Source organism: Peromyscus leucopus, chromosome 9, assembly GCF_004664715.2.
Source record: "Peromyscus leucopus breed LL Stock chromosome 9, UCI_PerLeu_2.1, whole genome shotgun sequence".
NCBI classification, from domain to species: Eukaryota; Metazoa; Chordata; class Mammalia; order Rodentia; family Cricetidae; genus Peromyscus; species Peromyscus leucopus.
In genome coordinates this window covers 24,139,293-24,152,431 of record NC_051070.1, presented here as the reverse complement: position 1 = coordinate 24,152,431, position 13,139 = coordinate 24,139,293, and the positions used below count along the sequence as shown (strand labels likewise).

Genomic DNA, 13,139 nt, shown 5'->3' with positions numbered 1-13,139 from the left:
GGTCATTTCTGTGGAGGTGACATAGAAGAACAAAGCCAGGGGGATGCCACGTGTGAGCCTGGGCCCAGGACAGCTGGCTGAGAAAACGGAGAATGGGGCCCAAGGAATGCGGGCTGTCTCAGACGCTGAACAAGAAATGAATTCAGGTATGGGGTTTCCAGAAAGGAACCTAGCTAGTGTCCCAGCAGAGCCCCATGAGACCATCTGGGGCCTCGGAGTGCCATAATCCTAAGATAATAAATCTGCGCTCTTTGTAACTCAGCACAGGGTGACACAATGCCACAGAAAACAACTCTCAGATCAAATTTGCTTCGGCGTGGATTTGACTGCACATGTAGGTGAGGCAGCATGGTGAAGACGAGTACTTCACTGGCTCATAGGGTGGCATATGTGTAAGCCTGATTTCCTCTAGGCTGGAAAGTACCCTGAAACACTGAATTAACACAGATGATGAAGGACAGTACCCAATGCTTCCGTTACTTGTTAAGCAGGTTTCTGTTAACAAGCTGCTCTTTAAGAGAATAATAAGATTCTCCACTGACATCAGCTGTGCAAAGAAAGCTATTTCAATCATCATCATCATCCTAGGGCTCAGGAGCCGGAGGGAGAAAGATCCCAAGTTCGAAGCCCGCCTGGGACATACAGTGAGATTCTATCTAAAACATAGTAATAAAAACAGAACAATAATAAAGTGCAGATGTGGACCACATCAAATAAATTAGACACACAAGCCAGGCAATGATCACTTAAGTCCAAGATCTGTCTAAGAGACACAAAGTCCCCATTTCAATGCCCACCTTCCCCCCCCCCGAAAAAAACCCACATCAGAAGGACATTAAGCTTCAATATACATCTCTAATAACACTTTGCTTTACCACTACGATGTTCTCATTAAACAAAAACTATTTACTTGAAATGCTTAGATGTTTAAAAAAAGTCCATATAATTTTTATAATTGCTCTTCATATACTCCAGGACTATGTATAGGTCATGAACTCTACACATGATGGCAGAAAGAGGAGCTTATGAATCTCTATTATCAGGTGCAAGGAAACAAACATTATATATGAGTGAGGCCGAGGGAGAAGAAAGGGAGAAAAAGGTCTTTAAAAGATGCTGGCTGGCATGGCATATTTCATGCCATCTCTAAACAAGACATGTGTCCTTGATTCTAACAGATAGCTCTGCAATTCAAGTGACACAGTGTCAAGATGCTTCCCAGACACAAGCACTACTCAGCCTTAATTATAAAAACCACTTTCCAGGGAGAGGTGGTTAATGCAGACTCATGCCCACACAGGGTGCTAAGAAGAAGGGATGAGTGAGTGCTTAGCTCTAAACAGGGGGTTCATACCACTCCTCTAAAGCCCAGGGACCATTGTAGAAGAATGTGCTGAAAAAGTATAAGAGCAGTACGATGAGGATTAGGGCTTCAAAATGTTACCTCCTGCACCAGACACAGCCGCTGCAATCATGAACTCACAGACCCTGCGGTGGTCTGAACGGACATGCCCCCCTTATGCTCGTAGGGAGTGGCACCATTAGGAGGTATAGCCTTGTTGGAGGAGGTGTGGCCTTGTTGGAGTAGGTGTGGCCTTGTTGGAGGAAATGTGTTACTGGGGGTGGACTTTGAGGTTTCAGATGCTCAAGTCAGACCCAGAGTCTCTCTCTTCCTGCTGCCTGACAATCCAGATGTAAAACTCTTAGCTCCTTCTCCAGCACCATGTCTGCCTGTGTGCCACCATGACGTCTACCATGAGGATAATGGACCGAATCTCTGAGCTACAAGCCAGCCCCAATTAAATGCCTTCCTTTATAAAAGTTGCTGTGGTCATGGCATCTCTTCACAGTAATAGAACACTGACTAAGACAGACACCAAGGGTGCATTCACTGGGTTGCACAAGATGGGCCCATCGACAATCAGGCATGGATGAAAGAGAGCTCAAAGGGCTCCAACCCTCACTGCTGAACTAGTTCTACCAAAGGATAGATTCAGAGAGAGAAGAAATTGTTGCTATTAAATGTGTACATACCTGGTCCCACCAGGGTCCACTGTATAGTCCTAATGCCGTGGTCACAAAGGTAGCCCTGGTTCAACAAAATGGGTCAGGAAAATGAAACCCAAAGCCATGAATGTGGGAAAGGGACTGTGGCAATGAAGGGGAACTGACGGAGATGGGAGGAAAATGAGAGAGAGCCATCAGAATACATTATATGGACATTATGTATATGTGCGCAACTGGCAAATAACCAACTCAATGAAACCGTTGTCCTTATTATGGGGGAAAAATGGATAGCATGTATGCTATCATTGTACCATCTCCAAGAGAAGCACAAACATATGTGTTCCTTTTCAACAGACCATACCACCTCTTTCTTGCCAAATCCTAAAAGCCACCATAAAAGCAGGACAACCAGCTCACCCTATCCCAGGATGTACATTAGTAACTCAGAAGACAAAATGCATATACAGGCATAAAAAGCAATTTTTTCTAAAGCCAAATTGACTATGAATAAATAATTAATTCAATAAATAAACACAATTTAGAGTAATGATTTTCTAATTTAAAAGTTTTTGAGAATTTCACACATGAGCACTGTATTTAAGATGACTATTTGCTTAAGGATTAGTAACTACCAGGAAGTATGCATGGCTTTCTTATTTCCATTGCTGTTGGTTGAATTTGTTTCATTATTTTTTTAACAGTGGAGGTCTCACTGGGTTCCCCAGGCTGGTCCTAAACTCCTGCTTTCAATGATCTACTGGATTTAGCTTCCCAATGGTTGGGATTCCCAACCTTTTTCTTCATTTAACTTTCAAGACAATTTTAACAATAGGCACTCTTCAAATCATTAGCCTCACCTCAGAGTACCAGCAACTAACTGAGAGAAAGAGACAAGGTTAGAAATGAGGATGTAGTCACACACGTCTTTTATCACAGGATTCAGGAGACATAGGTAGGTGGATCTCTATGAGTTCAAGGCCAGCCTGGTCTACACAGTGAGTAGAGCAAGGGTGTACAATGAGAGTCTGTAATTACAGCACTTTGAGGGCAGAGACAGGTGGATCCCTAGGGCTGGCTATTCAGCACAGGTAGCCTAATTAGAGAGCTCCAGGGTTGATAAGACCCTGTCCCAAAAAATATAAATCAATAAAGTGGAGCAAAATAAAAGAAGACATCTGCCACCAATACCTGCTTGGCTTCTACATGTATACACATACACACGCATACACACTCTCCCACAAAATATCTGAATGTGCGCACACAAAATAAAGAAAAATCCCCCTTTTACTGAAAGCACAAAAAGATACAAACTGTCAAGTTATAGCTGTCAAATTGTATGAAATCTGAAATGCCCTTGGGTGCTGATACACACTGCCTCAGACCCTGAGAAAAACACAAATTCCTAAAAGTACAAATCAGAGCTATGAAAGGGCTACTCACTGATTCTCCCATTAGAACACACATCGGTATCTCAGGAAACAGAGAAATCAGTGGGAAAGTGGTGAACACAAACGGACATTTCAGAGGGCCCTGCCAATCCACCAAGAGGATGTCTTGGGAGCTTCATTGGAAGTCCTTTTCTCAAGGGCATTGCTATCAAGAGAGACTTTGGAAATGACATCTTCACCTAGATTATACTTACGATAACAAACTGAAATCAAAGATTTGAATGATTCAGTTCCAGCCCCAAACATCACTGGCCCTTCTCACTCTGTCCTTTAACAAATATTGTCTTTTGTACAGATGTGTGATAATCAGGAGGTAGGCACAGGGGAACTGTCTATAAAAGCAGTAAATATCAAAACCAAGAGAGACAGAAACAAAAGATCAGTGAAGAATAAATATAGAAGGGGAACTGTCCAAGCTAACGTTGAAAAACTTAGACAAATAACTGTCTTCACACACACACTGCCATGCACACAAGACAAAAGGGTCTTTCTTAAAGAGTTCAAGGAATTGGTTGATGTGTAGACTCAGGAAGGAGTACATTTGCCTTCATACAAAAGAGAAGATAATTCAAAGATAAGAAAACAAGCTGACAAAGCCATGAACTGCTACAGAGATGAAAAGCCACTTGGGGAGTAAAACACACTAAGATCAGTACTTGACTGAAAACGGAGAAAAAGGTGCTCACTGGGCAAGCACATAATGGGAATAAAGGAGGGTAAGAAATAAAGCACAGTGTAAAATCAGGGAGAAATGCTAGGCATTCTCACGTGGCCAAGGAAAGAGGTGTGAGAGAGGGTCTACTTTAACTAAAACTATCTCTTGACTCTACTTCGAGAGGTCACAGGCAAGACCAAAGAAAAGCGAGGCAAAGCCACACAGCTAAGAAATAATCTATGAAGTTATTGAATACCTAGGATAGGAATAGTTCTTGGACATCCTGGTCAGGAATTTAAAGTAAATAACTAAAAAGACAGAAGTGGGGAGGCAAGCTTGCTCTGTATTTCAGCCTCCACACCGTGCACTGCTTGCGGGCCACAGGACTGATGAGGGTGTTTTCAGCCTTGAGAATGTTTGGTGCTGAGAAGTGAAACCACACACTGTCACGAGCCTCTGACTCACCATACAAAAGGTAACATCAGCCAATACCAGTCAGAGCTCCATAGGCTCATGTCTTTGTCAGGAATGGCTTCTTTTGTTTTTGTTTTTCTTTCTTTTTATTTTTAATAGGGTCATACGTGTTCCAGGCTGGTCTCAAACTTGCTGTGTTGCCCTGAATTTCTGATTCTTTTAACTCCACTTCCACAGTGCTGAGAGAATGGGCAGATGCCACCAGGTCAGTTTTATAAGGTACAGGAATTAAACCCAGAACTGGTACATGCTCTATTAACTGCGCAGAATATCCCCACACAGTAAAATAGATTTTGAAAAAAAAAAAAATCCACAGATCAACTGGTACTAGTTCTATTTTACAGAAGAGAAATTTTAAATTCACAAAGGAGAAATCCAAGATCATATGAAAGGATGGTAGAGCCACGGTTTGCCTTTTTCTGATTCACAGACCAGGTAGCTATCCTGAAGATGTTCAGCACAGGCCAGGCTCAGGGCCCTGGTTCATTCTCATCCCTCTCGGCTTTCTAAGCATCTAGAACTACCAAGTTCAAGATGAAAGAAACTTTGGACTCCACCATCATCCCTGTTCTGCTTGAAGATCAAGCCTGGGGACATGATGAAGAGGCTATTAGCCACACTGCACATTTTTATTGCTGTGAAACAGACTGGTTGGTATGTACTGAAAGGAGAAAGACTAGCTACTGTCCTCTTGATACCCACATGCAATAAATCCACATCACACACTGTTGATGCTGGACAGTGTGCACAGCGGTTGATCACATGCAGACCTTTTATCCTGGACTCCGATAAGCTGAAATAACGTATACACAAGTCTGTATTTTAAACATCTGCTCTAAGCTAGCTGCTGAGAAGCACCCAGCAAACCTGACATCCTGGAATATGCAAGAGGCCAGGAGCCACATCCACAGAAGTTACCAAGCTCACTGTGCAATCAAGTATGGAAGCACATTCATGTGTTAACACCGATCTGATAACAATTTGTGAGCATGACACAATGGCTGGCTGGTATCTTTGGAAAATCTATTTGATGTTTTCTAATGACCCATGGTAGAGGGAACAACTCAAGTGCAATGAAGTTGAATATGGAAAAGAATTTAATAGGAATGTATATTTTTTAATGAGAAGGCAGATGAAAACCAATCCTGAAATTGTGATTCCTGGACACAACAGACACTGTACAAATCCCAGGCAGGCCATTTGCATTTTAGAACTGAGGACAAGAGGCACAGCATGATATCTGTGGCTCTTGGCAGGACATTATCACCACTGGAAAGCTAGGACTGTACAAAAGTACTAGAGGAGCCGTATTCAAATCCCTTTTCAATTATGCAGATAGCGGAAATGTTGCTTCAAGTGATAGTTTTAAAAAGCTGCTCTTAATATTGACCTCGTCAATATATTTAAAATATAAAAAAGAAAACACCATAAAGTTCCCAACTCTGCAACTTTCTCCCTGAATCAAATGTTGTTAAAGTAGCCACAGCTTTCACACGGGACTAAAAATAAGTGTCAGTGTGTTCTCTATCCACAGGGAACTATGATTGAAACTATGGTTGGAAGTCATTATTAAAAACACACAGAAAAATGCAGCTGAGGATGACTTCAAGCTCACGTTCTTCCTGCCTCCCCATCCTGACTGGTGCATTACAGGGGTCATCACCCCCAGTTTACGGAGTACCGGATCAAACTCAGGGCCTTGTGCGGAGTAAGTAAACACTCTGCCAACAGAGCTTCATGCCCAGACCCCTCCCCACCACGTACACAAAAAAGGAAAGCAACAAGAAAAGCCATAATCCAACTGCTCCTTCCCCTGAGAAAGACTTTGGAACTCGTGAATAACGAGCAACGAGGTGTGGTCACTTGGAAAGAATCGCATACAGCACATTACAGTCAGGCTTATTTTCATTTCACCCTCAGGCCAAGTACTGACAGGACAATTGGCTCTGTCACCATCTTCAGTTGTCATCATAAAATCAGATCCAGAACAACGACATTGCCAAAATTATGAATTTACAAAGCTGACTCTGATCCATTCAAATACCAAATACATACATACATGCATATATATATATATATATATATATACATATATATGTATATATATGTAACACAATGGAAATTTACTATTTTTATCCCAGTAGTCTCAAGTAATAATTTTTAACTTTAGCCTAGAAATGGAATTATTAATGATGTGCTAGACTCAGCTCATCACCAGCTCATAAAAAATGCAACTGTTAAATTCTAAATTACCCAGCTGGTAAACTACTAAAGTCCACCACAGCAGAAGTAGTTACACTATGAAAATTGGTGGGGGGGGAAGCAAAAGATAAACCGAGGCCCTGCCTCTTCCTCTTTCACAGAAAGCCAGTTGGCTAGCATGTCACTGCCCTCCACACAAGAAGGCCATGGGTACTCTTACCACCACCCCCACAGCACGCAGATGCGCCCACAGATGTGCCCGCACCAGCAATAATGAGGATCTGGAGAAGAATGTTGTGAGTTCTCCCCGTCAATTTCCTGGCTAGCGTCTCTGAGTCCTTACCCCTTCTGTGAAAACTTCGCAGACACAAACAGAAGGGAAGAGCTAGCAGTGAGGGAGGAATATCTAATATGGAAAATCGTTTCTAAGAAGCTGTGAGAAAGGGCTGCCAGAGAAAGACACCCCACGGCACCAAAGCCTGTGAAAAGAGGAAGCACACTGGCAGAAGAGCAAGGAATCATGGGTGATGGACAGCCACACAACAAGCTAAAGGCACAACCCTCTGTGCTGGCTCTGCTGATTTTTTAACACACTATGAGATGAAGATTATTTAATATACTCTAATTTTCTTCTTATTGCCCTGAGTTTTTATAACAGAAAAGCTCATATAACTACCACAAACAAAATAATGCACACACTGGACTACCACTGAAACTCACAGATTTTTGGCTTTCTTCCAATTAGGCTAGATCTGTATTAGGGAACTCAAATATACTCCAAGGAGAAAGACAACAGTGTTTGACCATGGCCATGCACTGTGTTTACAGTATGCTTATGGGGACTTCTGCACATTCAGTAAACTCTGTCTCTGTCTCTGTCTCGGCCTCTCTCTCTCATCTCTGAGATCTGCCATTATCAATGTTTTTTTATTTTTGATGTTCATCTAATTTTTGATTCTTAAGATGGCTAGAGATTAGTTTAGTTGGTATGCGGCTGGCTTACCACACATGAAGCTTTGCATTCAAACCCTAGCACCAAGTGAACAGCACACTCCTGAAACCTCAGCACCGGAGAGACGAGAGATCCCAAGTTCAGGGTTACGCTCAGTGCACAGTGAGTGTGAAGCCAGCCTAGGATACATGAGGCATTGTCCAAAAAAGAAAAATATTAAATCTAGAAAATATTGATAGCACACTTGCACACAGAGTAAAAAGCGTTGCCTCTTTATAAATATCTTTCTGTTTAAAAGGACAGAATGGATACACTTTACATATGGTGGCTGTGTGTGCTGAGTGGCCTCTCTCTCATTCAGGCAAAGAAATGCTCTAATGACTGCCCGGAGCATCACTCAACAGAATAGTAATGCTTCCAGTCCAGTCCCATGGAGCCACCAACCTTGATGGTTTTCCTCTTCATATGGATATTCATTCATCCATTTGTTTCTAGAGTCACATTGATCCTGCAAGGAGAACATACCAAAAGCTACGGTGAGAGTAAATTCTATACGGTAATATTCTTGATTGGGAAAGGGGGAAATCCACTTGGAGGAATGAGACAACAACCAAGGAGGCGGCATCAATTGTGAGAATCAGATGATACCCTAGGCAGGAGGTAATAAAGTCCCAGAAGTAGATGAGAAGGGAATTAAAAAGGGAAGCAGCAGAGAGAAGGGGGCGAGCTGAGGAGAAAATGTCAAATACCTAGTTAGGTGTGAACTCACTGTATGTGAAGAATTCACAGATACTCAAGTCAAAGCCTCAAGTTCATTATTCAGAGGAACGTAAATATTTTCAAGAAATGGTATTTACTGAGCAAATGATCACTTTCCCTTTATAAGTGACACAAATGTACAGAATGATTAATAAGGCTAAATTTGAGGATACACAGCTTAGCCAATAACCAAATCACTTTTAAAAATATTAAGTTGAAGCACATCACTTTTCAAATTATATAAACAAAAATTTTCCTTTTTTTGTAAATTATAATTTACAAATTATATTAAAAAAGTTTATGTGGTTGGTAAAACATCTTAAACATCCAGGACACCAGGATTTCACCAAATACAGTAAACATTCCTGGACTGGAAATGCTGAACTCCACAGGCCACCTACCCCATTTGGCTCTGTCTTAGACCTCTTTCTATTTATTCACTCACAATTACATAACCTGCTTCATTATTTCTATTTCATGAGACAAATTTTCTTTGGCATTCAGTGGAGCCAGCTTATTAGGCACAGTTGTCTTTCCTTTTCTGGGGTTGGGAATTACACCCAAGAGGGGACATGCCTTGCGGTTAACAGCACCCAGTCTATGCCAATGCCTCCGAGCTGCGGCAATGGTCTGGCTTCTGTGTGTGTTTCTGTTCTTCTAGACAGAATGAGAACCCACTCAGTGCTAAAGCCCTCAGTGAAGCGCTATGCAACCTGCGTGTTGTGTGTCTTGGGATGTGACAGCATCTGGCTTTCATCTCCCCACTCCATCTCTTGTGTCTCAAGAGAGACCCCTAACGTGAACTGCAACTTACTATATTATCGGAAATGCTACTTTAAAAAGTAATGCCAATTTTCAATATTAGTGAAAGACTAGAAACATTTTCATGCAATTCAAAATAAAATGCTACTTTTCATTGCCGAAAAACATACTATATTATTGTATAAAATACACCAAAAGTCATCAATTAGGATGTGATGTCATCAAGCACATCTTGTCCCTTGTAGTGCTTGGAAAAGTGCATCAGTTCCGAAAGCTTCTTAGGAGAACGAGCAATATTCTTCACCACCAATCACAATCTTGAACATTTCAAGACATGGCTCTGTATCTTTTTCACATTTTAATATGCATTCATACCTATGCACTGCCAGCTCTACACCCATGGACACAATCAACTATTGATCAAAAATATTCCAGAAAAACACGTGTACCAGCACTGGGTGTGTACAGATGGTTTTTCCTGCCATTTCCCCCTCCCACGGAACACTGACATGGTATTAGCTGTTACAAGTGACCTATTAACTACTACAAATGACGTATGACTGACTGAAAGTACAGGAGGGGATCACACAGGTGATTTGTAAACAGTTTTTATAATGCGTACTGAGGCATCCTTGAATTCTAGCCTATAGTAAGAGATCTAGAAGCAAAACTCTGACTACCTTAACGCAGCTATATACCATTTTCCCAGTGATTTAAATCATATTAGCATATCATCTTAAATAGTTAACACTTCATTGGAGAAGTGCATCCATCATTTTTACAATTTGCACCCTAATTCTGGCTAATTGCTATTTTTTTTAATCACTAATAATGTTAAAACATCCTTACATGAAAGTCTTCTGTGAACCAAGACCTCTGTTAGCGTGAATATTACTTTTGTGTGATAGGTAAAAAGATGCCCCCACTACCCCAAGACAGACATGAGGAGACCCTAACAGTTCCCAGGAAGGGGAACTGTCCAGCAGACCTCAACCACCACCTTATCCTCATTCCGCACCACTGATCTCATCCCTGCCAATCTGTATTCTTGTGGGGACAAGAAGAAGAGCTACCATATTGCCACCATTGATTCCCAGTGTGACAAACAGAGGACCTGGAGAATGTTAGAGGATCAATGAAGGCTTATAATATGAGGGAAGGAAGGAAGGAAGCTAACACATGAAACCAAATGAAGAATCACATAAAGAAACTTTCCTTCTGTGTTTATTGTGTGGATCTGTACTCAAGTAATTTAGGTACTAATTACATAACCTAGATATCAGTCTGTAGACTTAAACAGTAAACTGTGTTAACTATGCATAGGAGAATACCATACATTCCTACAGAATTTGGTAATTCAATGCAGAATCCCAATGTTTTACTTGAGCACAAGAACTACTTTAAGATCCATTTGACCTGGATGGTGGCGCACACCTTCAATCCTAGCACGTAGTTCTCTGTGAGTTTGAGGTCAGCCTGGTCTACTGAGCTAGTTCCAAGACAGCCAAGGTTACACAGAGAAACCCTGTCTCAAAAACCCAAACAAACAAACAAAAAGATCCACTGGACCATGATGAAACTGATTGAACATATATTTTATGTCCAACTAAACAATTTAGATAATTCTAGGGCCACTGGGAATCTGACATGTTTGTCCCAAGTTGCAGTGTGAAATTATTTGTGGTTTACTCTTACCTCTACACTACAATTTAAATGTAAACTTTTATGTATTTTAAAGCTGCGGGCAATACAATCTGAATTTTACTTTTCCCCAGTTCAAACTCCTGAGACACTGTTCAAGATTCAGCTCTGCCTGTGCGCCTCCACGCCATACTTTAAAAGGCACTAGCGAATGTGAGAAATGAAGACTCGTATACTGCTATGTAGATGGCTCTCTAATCTCAGCACCATCATCCACTGGCAGCATGCCCTTCAAAAACTCATCCAGTATCTTGGAGGTCCAATTTTCTTTTCCATAGAGGCAGGGATGATGATAATAATTTTTGCTCTGCCTCCCATGCCTACCCTAACTGAAGACATGTTTACATAGGAATCTATAAAATCTTAAGTGCCATACACATAAGAATTGGCACTCTTTAATCACTGGCTGAAATATTTAACAGGAAAAATGAAAGAGATTCCGTTCAATGGAAGCCACGTGGCAGAACAGACGAGGCTCAGGTTTTATTCATGCTAAGGGACCTTTATGTTGTTTCTCAAATCCCTTTAAAACCCAAAGCACAATATGGAATACAAAAATGGCACATTTCCAGTAACATTAATCTCTCATCAATTTCTGAATCAAATTTACTTATCTCTGCCACATAGACTTCTGAAATTATCCAGTAAATCTTCCCAAAGCAGAGACATTTTGAGTACCAGTGGCCACATCAAAAAAGTTGAGCTAGGGATAGAATATCCCTAGTTGGATATGTCTACCATCCATATCCCCTTTGGTGAAGGTGTTCTACATCAAACTTTTTAAAATACAAATCTTGTGCCAGACAGTTGTCTAATGACAATTTACAATGTACCATTCACTGGTATTAGTATCAAGGACATAGACTTTTGATTTGTGTTTCTCTGGCAGTAATATAATTATGTACATTTATTGCTAGGCACCCTTAGCAGACTAATATGAGGTATGTTATAACAGGTGGAGCTCTGTGGCAGCTCACAGAAACTTCTGAGAATGTTCCCACGATGTGGTATTGACTATACTGTTCAGTAGAAAGACCACAGAACATGGCATGTATACTGTTTATTGGGGATCATGTAAGTTCTCCCAAGAATATTTTCTTTGCTTTTTCAGTAGATCACTGGGAACAGTAATATCACCAAGCTGAAAAGGAAGGACAATAGTAGTCATTTAGAATTCTTCAATTTAAACCAGCACTGTTTCAAGTGATTCTCTACTGGACAAAGTTGTGTTGGATGAGTGCATGTGTCCAATGTTCAATATCCATGTGTCTAATGTGTCACTACCACGCTTCTTTCTGGCTTCATTTTAAAAGTAAAAATAAATTTTATAAAAGAAAGAGAAAATAACTTTTTAAAAATCTGTGGGCTAAAGAGATAGATGGCTCAGTGATGAAAAGAGCTTGCTGTTCTTTACAGAAGATCCGAGTTCAATTCCCAACACACAAGCTGGAGAGCTCACAGCCATCCGTATCACTGGCTCCAGAGGGACCTAATGCCTCTGGCCTCCTTGGGGAACCTGTACACATGGGTGCATACTCCTCGTGTGTGTGTGTGTGTGTGTGTGTGTGTGTGTGTGTGTGTGTGTGTGTGTGCATACTTTGAAGTAGTACTACTAAATCTTTATAGAGTTATTTTTTGAAAATCTTATCACATACTGTTGTGATATTTCTCTGGTTTCAACGAGTTTTCTTTATTGTCATTAGACAAAGGACAGTAAAGTATGTTCTCAGAAATACAAACACGAGAAAGTGGAAAGAATGTGGAAAGAATAATACATTTGTTTTCAACCAAAATGGTGCTGCTGGGAACCATGAATGAAATGTGTGTTGGGGACAGAAGAAGAAGCAGAAAAAAGGACAGTTGCATCTGCTTCTCTTTAGTGAGTATAAGCACCAGAGAAGCCTCGGAGAACATCTATTTTCCTTCCTTTCTTTTTTTCTCTCTGTCTTAGCATTTCTACATGTGATCACCTACCATCCTGTAGAATTCAAACACTACACCAGGGACTACAGACAGAATCTTGGCTATAACAAAAGAGGATATCTTCCACAAATGTCAGTTTGGAATACCCTCAAGGGTCCAGACATGATGTTTCTCTATACTTCCAGGCTGTTCCCGCTACATCACATCTCAATCCTCTATTAGATTCTCAATCTTTAAAAGTTACAGTTTAACACAT

The 13,139-nt window shown here is 40.9% G+C and overlaps 1 protein-coding gene across 5 annotated transcripts in view; it reads right to left on the bottom strand.

Annotated features, from left to right (window-relative positions):
- The window catches only part of Klf12 (Kruppel like factor 12), a 444,681-nt gene that overhangs the window by 297,224 nt on the left and 134,318 nt on the right, over nt 1–13,139 (bottom strand). For 2 of the 5 annotated variants that reach the window (XM_028877155.2, XM_028877156.2), the window contains exon 2: nt 8,183–8,246. The exons of 2 other annotated variants lie outside the window; for them this stretch is intronic. In XM_028877155.2, coding sequence (XP_028732988.1) covers nt 8,183–8,215 — 33 coding nt within the window. In that variant the 5' untranslated portion in view covers nt 8,216–8,246. Of the gene's footprint in view, nt 1–8,182; nt 8,674–13,139 lie in introns of those variants that run through there. One more of the 5 variants, XM_037208353.1, reaches the window with a different exon arrangement.